This window comes from Monopterus albus, unplaced genomic scaffold (assembly GCF_001952655.1).
Source record: "Monopterus albus unplaced genomic scaffold, M_albus_1.0 scaffold4.1, whole genome shotgun sequence".
Classification (NCBI taxonomy): domain Eukaryota; kingdom Metazoa; phylum Chordata; class Actinopteri; order Synbranchiformes; family Synbranchidae; genus Monopterus; species Monopterus albus.
In genome coordinates this window covers 6,506,628-6,525,138 of record NW_018127884.1, presented here as the reverse complement: position 1 = coordinate 6,525,138, position 18,511 = coordinate 6,506,628, and the positions used below count along the sequence as shown (strand labels likewise).

The window sequence follows — 18,511 nt, the reverse complement described above, 5'->3', positions numbered from 1 at the left end:
GTTGTTGGGCCCTTTTAGTTAAAGTATCATGGGTAAAAATTTTCTGTGTAGATAACTAACCCAAAATTGAGCATTGGGGTCAAACCACGCAGTGGCAGAGGAGAACAGTGTGTCCCAAACAGCTCAACCTGAGCCATATCTTAGTACACAGTATTTAAACCTGGGACTTGATCAAAGCTGGTGTTAAGGCCCAAACCAGTGAATTGGGGTCATCTAAAGGAAACAACGATGAAGTGCCCTATAGTAGCTATATAAGGCCTTCACAGTCGCCAGATGTCAGACCAACTGAACTTCTGGAATAATTTTGAACAATGTGTTAAAGGAAAGATGACCCCTTAAGACTCTTTAAGTAGCTTTTTCCTTTGTTTCCTTTCAGGCTGTCACCAGTTGCCTTTCTATCTCTGCTTCATCCCACAAATTTACCAAATCTGGCTTTTCTGACTGCAGCAACTGGTGAAAGTGACATGTTACAAAGCACAAAAGCTATAGTCTTCAAAGTTGTACATCATTCTCGCCTTTTATACTTCTCACTGAACTAATCTGGATCTGGCCTTCTACCATCTCTGTGAATCATTTTTATGCATTTCCTTTTCCATTCCACTCCACCACCTACTTTGTTTTTCTAATCACTTTTATCCTCTGCATCGCATTTTGTGTCTCTTTTTTCAGCAGCACTGCAGTTTCCAAGGAGAGTAAACATTTTGGCAACATCAAAGACTTCCACAAGTCCCTGTCAAAATCAACCACCTCTCTGTTTTAGTGTATGCAGATCATGTCAGCTGTGTGTGTATGTGTGTGTGTGTGTGTGTTTGTTTGATGGTGGTTCTTGAACTTTACAAAAAGAAAAACTAGGTCCCACCTGCTAAATGTTATGCCAAAATGGTAATAATTGGCACTTAGTATTTGTGGATGGTCACAAAGGGGAAAATGTTGGGGAAACATGGGGAACAATTTAAAAAAAATTATGGCCACCGAACAAATAAGCACAAACTACTTAGCAAATGGTGTAAGGAAGAAGGTGCACCCTTAAAGGACTCGCTTCAGATTATGGAAAATGTAAATCATGCAGAGGTAAATGCTTCAGAGATTCAGAAACCAAACCGTCAGTACAGAAATGAGTATTTGAGTTATTGACAAACTAAGATGGCTGTACTGAGGTGATCATCTACACAGGATGTTAACCATGTAAAGCTCATGTCCTAAACATGACCCAAACCAGGATAAGACTTCATGCCAGTGTGCACATACAGAACTTTGTGAGGAGTAAAGTCATTTTTCTCATCCATTTGCTACATGTGGGTGGGTTTGTGTTTGGGGTAATCAATTTATAAATGTATCTGCAACAAACAAAGGATGTTTGCATTGTTGCAATTGTCTACCAGGTGGGTGTTGGTTCTAAATTACATCTGAGGGAGACGGCACACTTGCCCAGTGATGTTCTCGTTGTTGGGCGGTTTGCATTAGTCATTCAGGCGAATGTCAGTGCCATTCACTAAATCTAAATGTCACCATTTAAACAATCTTGAAGGCTTTATTATAAAAATTTCTATTTAATATTTTGGAATGCACACTGTCAAAACAAATCTTTTGAATAATTTAAACAATCATCTAATATCAGAAAAACCAAATGCTTGAAACAAGGCCCTTTTTAGTTTTAGAAGTTTGCAGCCAGTTTGGTAACTCCTTGAGGTCATCCTGTTAGCTGGATCGTTGACTTCAGTTTATGTCTCAAATGTCATTTTCTGTGAACATGTCGGCACAGACCAAAGCCACCCTCTCTAGCAGGTCACGCAAGAAAGAAAACGGATCCATGATGGGCCAGATCTATTTGGAGTGAGTATATTCTATTTGAGCGTTCACTTTGCTGGAGTTTCTTCTGAGTGGCTGTGTTCTTGTAAATATCTGAAATAAGTGCAGTAAAACAAACTCCCTGGTTCACAACAGCCCTTTGCAGAGTCCGTAAGGTGTTGGTACAGTGGCACCTGCTTTCAGAGCGGGACAGTTTCCCTGGGTCCTATATGCTATAAGTAACTAATGGCTCAATTATGAATCATCTGTCAGTGCTTTACAATTCAGTTGCCATTGAGAAGGACCACCTTTGGGTCATCAGAGTGTAAAAACTCCCTTTATTTAGGTTTTTGATGACTTATTTCTAGAAAAGGGCTGCAGGTGACCAGACTTAGAGCTGCAGACTTGACAATTATGACCCCTTATTGATGACTTGTTAACTTTATGTGCAACTGGCGAAGGTGGCATTGAGCAGAAAATCCAACTACAAGCTTCAAAATAATCCTTTAATAAAACAGTGGGTGAGACCAGAGGCTGGTGTTACTGATGTAAAGTACACTAGACATTGGTCAGTTTCAGGGTATATTTTGTAAAGAGTTGTTTCATTTTGTGATGAGGTTCATCAGGACTGCCATTTCTAAGCGAAGTAAGCATTATGGCAATCAGTTTCAGGGACCCCTTGTCACCAGTTGCAGGGTAGTGTATGGAGAACAGGTCTGCTGTGTGTGTGTGTGTGGTGGATGGTGATTCGTCTTGACAAACAGAGAAAATCAAGGACCCACCTGCTAAAGATTACATTATGTCAAAAAGGAAACAAGATGGTTGAGTTGTGTAATCCTTCTGTTTTCTTCAAGATTAATGCCGACTTGTGAGTTTCCAGCATCCCTTTGGCCTGGTATCAGGGGTGATACAGCCAAGTAAGGAACAACAATTCTTAGAAGAAAACACTCATTACTGGACATTTGAATGTGGCCATTGAAAACATACAACTCTGAGATGCATGATTACTAATGTTTGTCACAAGGTACCACTCCAGACAGACCATGAGAGTAGGCTAGCTACAAAAAAACAAGGGGTGGGGGAAGGGGGACCGCTGGATGTCTTGGTTTGATCACAAAGAGAACAACAATATGCACAGAAGACTTTATTATGTTTTTCATGTAATGATTTATTAACTGAAATAAGACTTGATCACATGTTAGAAAGCAGAAACCCATAAGCACTGAATGACGGACTACCGACTTTAGAGCAAAGGGAAAGGATGGTTTCACACTCTGGCAACCCAGAATTATTTATGACTTAACTCTTTGTTTTATTAACATCAATTAAGTCATTAGTTTTAACTCACCTGCTAAGCATAAATGGTACCTTTTATTAAAAGGGATTTTATTTTTTGGTAATGTTTGACGCGTGTCAGTAGCTGGCTGTGAAGATGCAACCTGGGTAATAACTCAACCCGACGTGATTCAGAGATGCTGAACTGACTGCCTGCTGCTGACTTGACAGCCCGTTGATTTACAATATTTATAGTCTTCCTCCCGCCATTAGGCTTCTCGTCACTGTGCGCAGACTGTGCGCGCTGTTTGCCAAGAACATAACCTACTTCAGGGAGGCTGGAGACTGGGGGAGTGAGGAGAGCCAAGTCATTTTTTCCTCTGGTCCTGAGGGGTCTCCTTCTCTATATAAGGCACTCTGAGCTGCTCAGGAGTCACACAGTTCCTATGTGCTTCAGGAACATCGCCAGCAAGAGACGGCTTGTTCTCACAAGGGAATAATACAGCTCTCCAGCGCGCGGAAGACGCTGCTCCGAAATATTCAGGCGACTGGATACTAAGTGAAAAAGACCGAGGTGAGCAAGATAAGACGCCACACGCAAGTATTTGTAACTTACTGTGTGGTTTTCGGGTACGCTGTGGCACAGCATTCGGGAATTTCACCTGGATTTTATAATGCGCGCCACCCTGCAAAGAGAAAATCACGAATATAGCTGACCTACCGACTGTTTGTGTTTGATTTTTTCAGATTTACTGCTTTACTTAGTGTGACGTTTGGACTAACTTATGTTTCAGTTGCTAGATTTTATGTTATCAATAAAATAAAAAGGCCACACTTCACTGAAAACTATCAGTTTTACAGGTCTGGAGACAAACTACTGGAGAACAGGCAAACTGGCCTGGTGACAAAGCTTTAAAGGGCTCCTTGGCAGGAGAACCTGAGCATGCATCTATGAAAATGTATTTAAATCAGACATAAATTGTGTTTACATTAGCCTCATGGTGAGGCAGAGAGGAGGTTAGTCTCTTCAGAAACCCACCAGGAGCAGAGAAGACTCAGTTCACAGATGTGGATATGCACGTGCCCAACTCCTCGGTCTGTCACTCTGGTATAACATTCATGAGAGTCATGAGAAGGGTCCAGACATAGAAGTTGGTAGAGGTTCACTGTGAAAAGTGGGCACAGCAGGAGGAGAAGGGTGTGGTGTTTGGGCTGCCCGGCTCACAGTGCCCAGAGCTGGCACCTTGTGTTGACACAAAGCTGGTGCCAGACCTCAAGTCATCTTTTCAGCCAGTGGGAAAGATGTGAAGGGATTCAAAGATAGGACAACCAGCTTGGTTTAGTTATGGTTTTCTACTCTGATCACACTCACCAGCTCATCTCTCTCTATAGAAGTTTGTGATTTTGTAGCATTTGTTTAGCTTTAATCTTCCCTTCTGCCTGTTTCCTACTGAGGGAGTTCACATGCAGGGTCACTCACAAAATATTGGCCCTGGATGTGGCAGGAATGTAGTGTTTTGCTCAAAGGCAGTTCAGCAAGGTGAAAGCTTATCACCCTCAGTGTCCCACCCTGCTGCTCAATTTAATTAGAAAATAGTCTCAGAAAGTCCGGAGGCCAGGATGAAAAGGCAGATAGCATATCTAAGTAAAACCACAACACAACAAGTCCAGAGAAAAACCAGTGTTAATGTTACTGATAAAGCTATTTAATTACTGGGAAGAAAGGCTCTTTAAACTAAAATTGTGCAATAAGTCAGTGAGGATTAAATGAAATTCATCTTTATCTGATTGCTCAAGTTCATTTGGACAAACCTGGTTTTAGATATAGAAGTTAGCTGGTTGGTTAATTGTGGTGCAGTTCAAGTTGTTTTTGTGTTTATAAAATTACTGAAGCTGTTCAGATGACCAACAGATAGAAATTGGGCTTGGTAAATATAGTGTCACCAACACAATCGTATGTCATATGTTGCACAAAATAAATATGATTATCATATTTGATGATCTGTGTGTGTGTGTATGTAGAGCTTTGTCTACTTCATTCCCATATCAATATTTGATCCCATCTTTGTATGAAAAGCAAGCAGAAGATGACAGCAATGGATGGGAAGTGCCGTAGGCAATATTTTGTCATACTTTGTAAACCTGCACGTTTTTGTCATATTTTGTAATCTGTACTAATTTCTTGGCTCACACAGTGAAGAAAGTCCTCCTCCAGTGGTTGCGTCTGAGACTCACACAAAATCCACGGTCTGCTGCAGCCTGAAAGCCCAGATGTCAGAATGACCTTCGCTGCCATGACCTGGCTTCCCATCCTGTCCGCCCTGCTGCTGTGCGCCAGTGACTCAGCTTCTCTCTTCCTGCCTCACTCCCAGGAGCTTAGACAGCTGCTGAGTCGCTATGTGGAAGAAGTAGACCAGACCAGCACCAGTAACACAGCTGGCAACAGGACCCGACGAGCCATCCTCTGGTCGGACCGTGAGGAGATCCTCCAGTTGCACAACACGCTGAGGGGCAGTGTTTATCCTACTGCCTCAAATATGGAGTACATGGTGAGATCTGTCCCGTTAGCCTAATTACCTATTTAGCAACGTGTCTGTGCAGATTCTCAGTCATTTTTCAGCTACCTATTTAGCTAAGATTCTTAATCAGTGAAGATAATTACAGTTAGCAACTTCAGTCTTTGACCTTACCTCACTAAGAACTTGATTTTAATGTGTCAGCAACACTGATTTCTGAAATGAGGCAATTGGGTAATTAGGGGTTTGAGGTTTTATTTTGTCTAGGAAAGTGGCGTTGCTGTAATAAAAACAACGTTTTCCTCTCTGCTGGAAACATGCAGTCATGGTGGTGAGCTATTGCCAGCTGCCTGCGCTGCTCGTTTACATGGAGGAAAATAATGCTGACTCTGTGCTACCTGCAAACAAGACAGGAGAGTGACAGAGGGCCGGGTCAGAGGAGGACAGAGAGAATAAGACTAGAAAGGAAAAATGATGGGACGATGTGGAACATCAGTGGGTAAAAACAGGAGGGGGATTATTGTTGGGACACACAGAAGGTTTCTGAAAACCACAAGCTGAGAGAAGCAGTGGTGACTTATGTGTCTCTGAAGTGTGGTTATAGCTGGGGAGAAAAGTGTCTGTAGATTGACTCTACCCAGCACTCCCTCTTGCATTCCAGGGAACAGGCAGTGTGTGTGTGTTTGTGTTAGTGTATGGATGTTTGGGGTTACAGCGGTGTCGGTGTGTGCATGTTTTAGCGACCACCAAAAGGCTGGAAATTTACTAAGGAGATGTACTTTGAGGAGCCATGCTGTATGCAGGCCTTCACAGTTAGTCAGGTGTCTTCTCTGCTTTCCATCCTCCCCTCCATTGCTGTAGAGAAACCCACTCTGGAAATGTGGATAATTCAGCTGTGATTGCTGGAGATTTGTAGTGGATCACGGCCAGGCGCCAGCTGCTCCACTCAAATGTCACTGTCTAAGGTTGATGTTGCACTTGCATCCAGCTCAGTTTCAACACACTGGAAAGGAAGTGAAGGACAAGGCGCCTTGAACAGGTTGTGTTTGGGTGGCTAGTGAGTCAGAACGAGATGTGGAATATACTGCTTCATACAGAACTGGAGCAGGTACAGCAGGTCTTCACAGCTGGTGTCTTTAACTAAATGAGATCCTTGTGAGACATTTATTTTACTTAATGTGTGCAGGTTTGGGATGATGAGTTGGAGCGATCTGCCTCTCACTGGGCAGAGCAGTGTCACTGGGACCACGGACCTCAAGACCTGCTCGTATCTATTGGACAGAACCTGGGTGTTCACTGGGGCAGGTGAGATGCAATAACACACTTACTGGTCAGTAGTCAGCAACCTATATGTGCTATATTTGCTTTGTTTTGTTTTGTTATTCTAGTGCTGATCCAATACCCGAGTTTTCAATATCAAAATAATATTTTTTGATGCCTTACTTTAGGCAATAAAAACTAGTTTTTCTTATTGGAGCCACTTTCTGACAAGACAACATTTAGAAATGGTTTGTAAACTGTCACAAATAAATGTATTATTGATTAATAAATTACTAAAATGTTATAGATCAGTTAGCAGACATTTATAAGTACTCAGTCCATTTTTGATTTGATATTTATATGGTTATAAATGTTGGAAATCCTTTATAAAATGCTTAATAGGTCAGTTAATAGTGTCTGGTCCACATCCACTGTAGAACTTTGCAGGAAGTGATATGAAGATGAGAAGTCATGCTTGCAGCATCAGTCTGCTGGTTTGCTGCTCGGTCGGTCGGTCCACCAGTTTGGTTCAGACTGAAGTACCCGGCAGCTATTAGTTGGATTGGATTGAAATTCTGTACAGACATCCGTGGTCCCCAGAGGATGGATCCTAATGGCTTTGTTCATCCCCTGACTTTAACTTTTCTTGCACCACCATAAGATTTGTGATTTGAGTGAAATATCTCCACTGCTATTGGATGGATAGCCATGGAATCCAGATATACTAGGATAAAACTTCAGGTCCCCTTCAGTATGAGTGTAGTGACCCCTTGACATTATTCTGGCGCCATCATTAGGTGAAATTTTATGCTCTCGGTAACAATTTATGTAACTGATATAAAGCATTATTAAATGATTTCTCAACATTAACTAATCACTTTTGAAAGCTTTAATAAGGATGAAACAACTATTGTAGCAGTATAAGCAAACGACTGTAAATCTCATCTGATTTTGGATGGCAGGTTTTTGTACTTGGTAGTTTGTGGTACTCGAAGATATGTGCAATTTTTGGTTGGTACCAAAAACAAATTGAGCTTTGCTACCCAGACCTAAGCAGCTCGAACAGCAGTTAAGAGATATTCTGTCACCTAATCAGCAGGTCATTTGAAATTTGTGTACTTTTACTCTGATATTAACACAAGTATTCTCTGATTTCTCATTGCTGCAAGAGAAAGTTGTTTCATGTATACTACAATAACTCACAGCTGGAGTTTGGTCTGATCTGGTTCTGTAATAATAAATCTTGGTCCACTGATGTGTGTGAAGCACAGAAATGGGTAGTACAGTGTGTGTGTGAATGAATGTGTGTGTCCAAGTAGAGACAGACACAATAGACCTCTGTGCATAACAGTGTATGCTATCGCAGCAGGTGCCCTTCCAGGAATCTGCTCTCATTTTCATCGCCCCTTTGCTCCCTCCCTATTCCTTCCTTTGTTCCTGTGCCAGTAAACTCTGATTTGGCGTCCTTTTATTCCACTCCCCCTCTACACTCCATTTCTAAGCTTAGCACTTTTCAATACCTTAAAAAGAGATGTTTATAATAAGAGCTAGAACTGATTTGTTAGGCTATGGAGCAGTGTTTAGATTTGCACCTATTCTTTTTTTTTTTTTGTCAAACTGATTTGGTTTCACGTGTTGTCCAGTGGAACAGACTGCTGTTCTTCGTGCCAGGTCAAATTCAGACTCATCTTCTGATGCCTGCAGAGAGGAGGAGGAGCAGGGAGGTTCATGCAGTGTTTCTCAAGTCTAGCCAAAGCGCCTGGCAGCGCCCTCAGATGCTTCCCTTTTTGCCCCTGGTACTGTACCTAGATGGCATGTGATTGAGCTTACTGTGTGTATGTATGTGTGCATGCATTGGCCCTACAGACCCCGCACTCCTGCCTCCCACATCCGGGCCTGGTACAATGAGGAGAAAGACTACACCTATCCCTACCCTCATGAGTGTCGGCCCTGGTGTCCAGACCGCTGCTCTGGGCCCATGTGCACTCATTATACCCAGGTGAGACGGTTCAAGAGGAACTTTTCAGGCAGACAAACATTAGGTTAATGGTCAAATCCACTGACACATCAGCACTTTCTTGACTTAAGAGGGAGCTCTGTGAAGTCTGATAAATTGCCTCAGGTGATGTCACCTGGGTCAGTGTCAGGAAAAAAAAATCTGAGGATTGTAGAGTTAAAACGATGTGAGCTAATTTTGTATTGTGGGTAATGTAGGCACAAGGTTTGACCAGGAAGAAAAATACATGGAGTAAAAGTGATGATTTGTATGATTCTGCTTCATCGAATTTGATGCTTTTTTTAAAACTGTCATGAGTGCAGTGGTTTTTTAGGAGTGCAATGCTAAACTGGAGGAGTGCACTTTTAAAGAGGCATTTGGCAGTAAGTTAAAAGTTTCCTCTTAACCTGTTACTGCAAGAAACTGAAATGTTTGGCATGCAGTTTAGAAAGTGTCACTTTATAAATGGATGGATTTTATTTTTCAATTCCCTTTTGAACCATCGACTGTATTTTATTTATTGTCTAGTCTGTTTTGTATCAACTCATGCGCCTTATTTTATCTGTGGTATGAAACATGCATCACTTGACAGGTCTTTCTAAACAGTGTCAGAATACAACTTGTGGTGTGCACTCTGTATATCTCACAGATTTATGGGCAGAGTTGTGGGGGGACTGAGGGGATAAATGCCAGGCATGCATATATTAACTTCTAGTAGTAGAAAACAACCACAATGTCAGAAGGATAACAAGACAATTTGATGAAAGTAATGGAACAGAGGAGAGTGCAGGTACAGAAAGAAAATGAAAAATCAAAAGAAACGATGGTGACAGCCTCTCCTTCTCCTAGACTTTACTTTGTAGCTTCTGGGATGAGTTTACAGACACATCCAGGCTCCTCCCTCTGCCTTCACCCTGAAACCTGATGACTGCCATCTGGTAGTCATTTCCAGACACACCAGACATCTCTGCTTGACCTGGATGCTGCACATGGATGGAGACAAATATGAGCTCTTTCACCTGGTCTGTCTTTCATTTGCTGGAAAGTTTTGTGCATCTGTGTCAGTCATACGCCATTAGTCCCTCCACAGAGAAGTGGTAGAGACTCTGGAGTTAGACACCGCATTGTGCTGAGCTACCCACACTCAGCACACATAAGTCTTTCTGCTGACTCACTGCTTCCAGTGGCCTGAACATTCCTGAGGAGGGAGATTGCACGTGTTTGAGAGTTTTGGAGGATAGTGGGGAACATGCTGTATTATATTCAAATGGCTGATCATTCATTCGTGACACCGCTGCAGCAACTTGCCATTTAATGAGGCAGTTTATTCTTGTAGCTGCTTTTCCAGAGTTGAAATCTTAGAAACTGCACATTTTTCCTCTTCTAACTGGATGATGAAAGTGATCATCGTTATGTCACAGGGGATGAAGTAAGGTCATGCATGACGCTTATCTGACTGGGGCAGAATAACAAGTCAGGCACTTGTGAAAGTCCCAGTGGCCCCATTAATTGTGATTGTCAGTCTAGTTGCTTCCTCTGGAAAGACCTATTGAACCATGAGCTGTGAGAAAAGTGAGGCAGGAAATTCATGCTATAAGATCAATGGTTTATTCTATTATGTGTATGTTCTTTCAGCAATTGTTTGCGCTAACCTTTGCCATTCTTCTGTTTCCTTTTTTACAGATTGTCTGGGCAACCACCAACCGAATGGGCTGTGCAGTGCATGTGTGTCCAGCCATGAATGTGTGGGGAGAAATATGGGAGAATGCTGTTTACCTTGTGTGCAACTATTCCCCAAAGTAAAATTACTATTCCTCCATGTTCCACTGTTCATCAGCACCTCTGCTCTCTTGACTTTTGTTTACATTCTTCCTCCTTACAGGGCTGACAAATGGTAGTGAGTGTTAATATAGCTGTACTGCAGATCTGTAGCACTAGTAGCCCGAAACATACGCTGTACATAACGGGGCCATTAAACGTCCTCCAGATGTCAAAATAGAAGAATAATAGTGAAGCATGGAGAAAGAAAAATAAGAGCAGAGCAAGTGTTTGTTTTCCAGACAGCCCACAGGATGTAATTGCCTGAGAGATAATGAGGAGTGCTTTTATTAGTTTGTGGGACTGATGACTATTGGGAGTGTAGACTGTGGGCACAGAGAGCCAAAGTAATTACAAGACCATGAACACAGTGATGCTGAACTAGTGATTAATTACCACCTTAGTCAAACTGTCCATTGTGCTCTACGTCTGCAGGGGCAACTGGATTGGGGAGGCGCCATACCAGCATGGACACCCTTGTTCCCAGTGCCCTCCCAGTTATGGAGGAGTATGCAGGAATAACCTGTGCTACAAAGGTGACAAAGACCACAGGTTTTCATTCAAAGATGTTAAAAAATTAGGTGTACCACCAATCTGAGCCCTTGTCTGTCTGTCCATCTATAGATTTTCAGCGCTCAGAGACAGAGGACATGAACGAGGTGGAGAAGCCTCAGGTTCCACAGCCACCTCGTACCACCTCTAAACCAGTGTCCAGGTCCTCTACTCCTAAGGCAATCGCACCAAGGGCTTCCAGCAGCACCTACTTAGGTAGCTACAGAGATTAAACAAAGTAACCCCAAACTTCCAGGTTTGTGTGCATCCCTTCACTTATTTTTTTGTCTCTTTTTCCTCACAGCTCAAAACATTAAGTGTGAGACTAGACTGCGAGAAAGGTGCAGAGGAGCCACCTGCAACAGGTTTGGTTATTTTAAAGAATTTTAATTTAAACATACTGTATGTTTTGTTATATTCTATATACTGTGTTAGTTCCCATTTACCATATTACAGTGCCATCTCACTGGTTTCAAACTTACTGTATATTCCGATTACAGATATAATTGCCCTGCTGATTGCCTGAATAAGAAAGGCAAAGTCTGGGGAAATCTCTTCTACGATGTGGTGAGTTTGTCCAGCATAAAACAAACCCCGTAATTCACCAGTTCCTCCTGTAAATGTAGTTATAAAGCTTATTTTTTATTGTGGCAGCAATCAAGTATTTGCCGAGCTGCTATTCATTTTGGTGCGATTGACAACTACGGAGGTTTGGTCGACATCACAAGAAAGGACAAGTATCCATTTTTCATCAGAGCCACAAAGCATGGCATCGAGTCTTTCAGGTATAAACCTCTGCTCAGCCCACTTTTCCCAAATAAGTCCAATTATTGATGCAGCATGTATGAAACATGTTTTCCTGCTTCTATGATTCACATTTTGTGCAATAATGGACTTTTTCTTCTGAGGAACTACCTGTTTTCCTGATTTCATTATGATGTCTCTTACAGTAAATTTAAACCTGGCAATGCCTTTGTGGTGGCCAAAGTGGAAGGTACGTGAATCACTTTTCTCAGGAAGAGCTCTGGGTCATACATTCAGTTCATTAAGGGATTTTCCCTTCTTCCTCTCTCACAGAAATGACTGCTGACTGCTACTCCACCGTGGCTGAAATCTGCCCTTTCAAAAATCCCAACTCACATTGCCCAAGGTGCCTTCTCACATCCACCATCTTGTCATTCACCAAAGCATAAAATAGCCAATTGAAGGTTTTGCTTTTTAGTATTGTTATATCAGTTGTAAAGCGTTCAGTAATATTACTATAATTTACACATTTTGCTACATTTATATATCTGTGCATCCAGAAAAGAAACATTCTTAGGTAACAATTTACCCCCTATCCCCACCCTGTCTAGCATTTATAAGCAATGTACAAACATTTAATGCTTAGAAATGTTGAGTAGGAGGTGTTAAAGTAAGGTGTTACCTCCCCTTGACAAAAAGTTTTTCCAGTAATATGACCTTTTATCTGTTGCTGCAAATTAATAGTAACATGAAATGTATTTGTCAGAATCTTTTGTCCAGAAAACTGTAGGACTCAGCCTTCTTATTGGTCACCGGTGATTGGGAACAATGTCTACGCAGATGTAAGTAATCCAAGTTTCCATGTGTATGCTCTGAATGAGTTTTGCAGGTTCATCATGAAGGCCCTTCAGTTCTGTGCTGTTTTTTATTTATTTATTTATGTTACTAGCTTTGACAGAAAGGAAAAAAAGATATCAAGATCCTTATCTGCCTATGCTTTGTTTTGGCTTTGCAAATTTTTTTGTAGCTATGGAAAGCAAATAAATCACGGTAGAAATATGGCTCATGAAGAATGGGAGTAATGGTAAAATAAGCCAGAGAATGTCAGGGATGCATTACCCTGCATAGGATTTGATTATTCAAAGGATTACCCAAGTGTTACTGCAGACTAAGTGCTTGTGTCTCATAGGTAGGAGGCACAGAAAGAAGCAAATGTTTTGCAATCTCAGACACCCAGATGTGTTTTTACAGAAGCTGGATGGTAGTTAAACACGAGATAAACCATCTGGCTATAGTTGCTGAAGGGGCGTATGGATCTGTGTTTGGACTAGAACTGAATGATTCTGCTCCAGACTGTTAATAAAAGAGTTCTGGAGCCAGACTTCTGACTCAGTCTGTAAAACAAATGGTTGTGTTTGTCAATGTTTGTCTGTGAATTACTGCACAAGTATGTTGCACATTATTTAATAATACGGGGATTTCAAAGAAATTCATTTAGTGAAAAGGCTGTTTTCCATCTTGTAAAAGGTTTTCTCATCTTTGCCACACTTTGTCTTCAAAGAGCTCCAGTATTTGTAAAGCAGCCACCCATGCAGGGGTAATAAAAGCAGACGGCGGTTTTGTGGATGTTCTGCCACTGGACAAGAGAACACGTTATGTTGGAGCCCTGAAAAATGGCATCCAGTCCGAAAGGTACCATTCAGTTTTTTGTTTTTATACAATAGTTATGGTAATTATCTAAAGATGCTATCACAGGTACATCAGAGCAAGCCTGAATTCCAGGGGAACATATGTGTGTGTGTGTGTGTGTGTGTGTGTGTGTGTGTATGTATGTGTGTATATATATAAATATATATATATATAACAACTTCCATCATTCAAGCAACCATTTGTTTGGCAGCCTCCTTAGCTGTCGTGTAAGAGGTTACACTCACCAGAAACATGAGTAACAGCTCTCCCTTAATCTGCTTCAATGACCAAGTCCCAACAAGCTAGCTAGGTCCCCAGAGCTTTTCCAAGGTTGCATGTTGATCAGTGCAAGGAGCACGTGTAATCTCAGAGGAGTCAGATAAGTTTGATTTACAAAATTAAAAAATATAGGCCTACTTATTTGGTTTGGATTCTTGGGTAAATCCTCCATCCATGGAGCAAGGACTCGCAAAGGCCTTGCAAATCCTTGTAGCTGTCTTTACCTATTCTGGCTGATTAGCATTATGTTGTTGAAGAGTTTTATTTACTTGCAGTAATTTACAGCTGCATAATTCTCATTTGTCCTTATTGCCATTTTTGTGTTGCTATTTTTAACAAATGCAATTAGCTAGCAGAGCTACTAGCTACATAGGAAGACAGTCATTTCTTAAACCTGCCTATTATTCTCTGATAGGTTAGTTGCTTCTTTAGCTGCGTAAACTAGCTGTGAGTGTGACAGAACACCAAGCCTGTTTAAACTGGTGAAGAAATTCGAGATGTAGGGCAGCAAGTCTCAAAGGTCTGAAACCACACTAGGAGAAACCTCTCTTACAATGTTTTGTTCTGTGGTAAAGATTGGAAACTAAATCTTAAGGTTTAACTAAGTTCACATGCATATTGTGTAAGTCTGTTTTTAAAAAGAAAATATAATTAAAGACAACTGAAATTTAATGTCGGAGGTTGCACAATGAGTAGTGTGGTGATACAGATTCTTCACTCTTCCGTTGATCTTCAGCACTTAGCTCATGCTTTATCCTTTGACCAATGGGAGTATGATAAAGAAAACAAGGGGAAACAACTGAGGTAAATTTAACAAGACGATCTAATATATGCCCAAGGATGGTACTTTTATTTGTTATACCCAGCCTTGATTTATGTTACCTGCATGTAAGGGGTTCCTGCGTGCACACTGCTCTGTCAGCACCAGTGGACTAAGCTTAGCCAGGGAAACCCTTGTGGCCAGTTCTGCTGGCATATGAGGTTGTAAGAGTAATGTTGTGGTTTGATGTGTGCATGGGCCACACATGGGATCTTTGCTTATTTTACGCAGGCATTTCAATTGAGTGTGCAATGTGCTGAAGGGCCAAAAAGAATCCAAGTCTGATTATATGAAATCTAATGCAGAGCTGCATGTGAAGGCCCCACTCAGGGCATTGGGATAGGAGGTCAAACGGCTGTGAAAGCATCTGTGCCATGTGCCAACATCACGGCAGGGTGGGCAGTTTGGATTGGACTGTCAGTCGGGAAGTAATCACAGCCTATCCAATTACTGGAGAATGGAAATGCCGTCAGACACTCTGCTTTCTTATACCGACAATCATCTGTGATCTGATACTAGATGCACTGAACTGTCATAATTATTGATCATGGCAGAGCTTCAAGGTCTGTCCACTAATTAACTAATTACAAAGTTATCAAGTTTAACATATGTGAAAGCTGGAAAGGTTGGTCTCAGAAATATGGCAACAATGAATCATACAGCACCCCCAGTGTCCTTTGGTGGATGTTTCTGCCAAAGATGTGAACTGGAAATATTTTAAAGGGTTTGACTACAAAGCAAATTTAGTATCACAAAAATAGTGTGCAAAAAGATTACATCTGACTTTAGTATTAGTATTTATTAGACTTTGGGAGCATAAACCATACTAGAGATTAAAATTCAAGATATCTAGGCCTCTGCTGCTTCAGTTTGGACTTTTCATTTCTCACAATTCTTCAGGCTTTATGTGAGTAATACACCTCATTAACATAATTGTTAAACAGCAGTTGCATCTGTAGTAGTGGTTTCCAAACGTAACCTAATGTTTTTTTTATATTGTCTGTTTGCAGCAGCAGCAGCACAGAGGGAGGTTCCTTCCGAGTCTTTGCTGTGAGGGACTGAGACTTCAGTTGAGAAGTCCAAAGATCAACAGGTTGTATGTTGATCTTTCTATGTGTCCTCAGTGACAACTGATCATCCCAGCAGATTGATAGACATCTTCCCCTCTTTGTTGTAGCCACCAGTAAAAGTCATTGTCCAATACTTTGGTGGACCTTTATGGTTTCTCTCTCTTTAACTCCATATATGGATTTTGCTTAGACATACTTAATTTGTGAATATGGAATATTTTTCTATATTATGATGCATTGAACTGCTGGTGCTGGAGGTTTTGAGTTATTTTTACAGAAAGTATTATGTTTACAGGGAGGTTCTTATTATTACAAATATAAGTTGGTTTTCATACACAGGAATGTATACTGATCACACTGTATTTAACCATTGTGTACAGGATATAAGATATTTTGTTTGTTTTAAAAATGAAGTGCCATATATTAAGATTTTTATGTTCTATTCTGATTGCTCTATTGCCTTATTCTGTTAACCTGAATAATATTTGATTTTCTGGTCCTGGAAATTTAGACTATGAAACCAAATCTAAGTGTAAATTGCATTGATAAGTTAAATGGTGTGCACATTGAGGGAAGGGATGTTGTGTTGACTGGGTAGACCAGAACTAATCAAGCAGATACAAGAAGACGGGAAATGGCGCAGTAAATAAAAGTATATGCTGGCACCTGCCACTGCTGTTTCCCTTTAGAAGGTTAGTGTTGCTTCAGTGCCAGATATGTGAAGGTATTACATTGCTGTGTAGTATATGATAACTGATGGAGATGGGCCTCACAATGGTGGCAGGTTTGTTAATGTAGTCAGTGACTATCACAAACAGCAGATATGTTTATAATAAGCATTAATATGCTATTTTATATTTATTGCTGCTTGGTGCTTCCCTTGTTTCTTCATTGTTTTGGTTTCTGTAAGATATGAAATGGCTAAATTTGTCCCCTTCCCACCAGACAGATGAATGTGTGACATGTTTCGGATACAGAGAGAATTTTTGTGTGGAGACTAGGTGAAATAATTCTCTCCATAAAACTACAACTTTGGCACTAATTACACTGTGGCATGCAGTGCATGCAGGAGACACACATCTGTAATGTCTGTCAAGCCCTGTTGCCATTGATACAGCCCTGATTTTAATGCTTTCTTTCTCTGTACTCTTGTTTTGATTTCCATCAATCCATCCATCCATCACCTATACTGCTTATTTCTGGGTAGGGTCGCAGGGGGGGCTGGAGCCAATCCCAGCTGACTTTGGGGCGAGAGGCGGGGCCCACCCTGAACAGGTCTATCACAGTTGTCTGATTTAGGTCTCTAAAATATTTATTTTGTGTAACTTAAATGCACAGAAATAAAGACATGTTAGCATTGTTAGCATCCTTCATGAAAACTAAGACAAATGTCAAGTCCAGTTTGTGCTGCAGGTTGTTGAGACTATCTGAATGCCATTAAGCCCTGTTGCTCTACCCTTTGGTTTCCTTGAGAATACAAACATGATCCTGTTTTTCAGAGTAAAAGCCAAGACAAATAGACTTTGAAATGTTTTCCTTCGAACTTAATCTCTTTATTCTACCTCAGTCCTATCGCTATGCTAGGCATTTAGGTCATTTCTATATTGGAATTTTTATGGGTAATGCTAGAGGTTTTGTAAAATTATGGGAACTGTAAATACTATGATTATTGTTTTTGAATTAATCCTCTATACAGTAAGAGTATAATAAAAATGTGTGAATTGGTTGTATTGTTTTTATACCAATGTAGAATGGGTTCTATATTTTTTGGCACAATTTGAAAATAAAGTATCTCAAAAGCTGCAGTTCATGTTTTTGTTTCATTAAAAATATCTCCAGTGAGTACATGCTTCAGGTTGTTGAAAACAGAGCTGAGTTTTGGTTAGTTGTTCTTCATTTATGCTCGGCTAATTTATAGTATCTTGAGAAGGAGCTTCCCTGGCATGTTTTGTGTAGCATAAACAGACAAGCCAACAAAACATGACAACAAATGTTTTACTGTCGCCTCTGAGGTTGTGACTTCTTTGTCCATAAAAAGTCCTTTTGGAATTCACATCCAAAGAAACAAACAAGTAGCTATAAAGCTTACAAATGCATATCTGGATTATTGTACCTACAGCATAGTGAGTGACAAAACTGAAAAAGATGGATAGCTGCTGTAACAAGATGTCATAACTTTATTAAATGTACTCTGACCACAGCATCGGGCTTTATGAATGAGATATAAACCCAGGCCACCCAGGATTAATGTGTGATCTTTGGAAGAATATCACTGACCATGTTCCTAAACTGGTACTGCTTCTTACTGACACACACAGGCCAGTAGAGTTGGAACAATAAATTGAAACAATCATTTTTACTCAAAGACAACATAATCTGCCAACTGGGCTTTAGCTTGGCTTAGAATGATTTCAGAAGAAAGAAATTAACTTGGTGGATGTGGAAATTTCATGACCTTCCCATTCCCTTTTCACACTCCAAGCTAAAGTTGTATTTGTCACTTAACAGCAGCTTGTGACTAGCTCAAGGCCCTAAGGTGGCTTTATAAATGCCTAATTTACCTTAACCCTGAGAAAGAGGAAAGGACAATGATGGAGAGAGACCAGAAAACCCTTGTCTTATAGCCAGGGCTTTTATTAAAGGCAGATGTTCAGTTTTACTTGGACAGGGCCCTGGCCATCTTACTGATAAACAGCTGCAACTG

The 18,511-nt window shown here is 40.8% G+C and overlaps 1 protein-coding gene across 1 annotated transcript; it reads left to right on the top strand.

Annotated features, from left to right (window-relative positions):
• Positions 1–3,318: 3,318 nt before the first annotated feature.
• Positions 3,319–17,604, top strand: crispld2 (cysteine-rich secretory protein LCCL domain containing 2). The gene is made up of 15 exons (XM_020609802.1): positions 3,319–3,637; positions 5,259–5,612; positions 6,766–6,884; positions 8,706–8,838; positions 10,519–10,634; positions 11,089–11,189; positions 11,278–11,421; positions 11,510–11,570; positions 11,706–11,772; positions 11,860–11,990; positions 12,156–12,199; positions 12,283–12,355; positions 12,716–12,791; positions 13,511–13,641; positions 15,748–17,604. Exons 2-15 carry the CDS (start codon positions 5,343–5,345, stop codon positions 15,797–15,799), a joined length of 1,518 nt encoding a protein of 505 aa, XP_020465458.1. The 5' UTR covers positions 3,319–3,637; positions 5,259–5,342; the 3' UTR covers positions 15,800–17,604.
• The last annotated feature ends 907 nt before the right edge of the window (positions 17,605–18,511 follow it).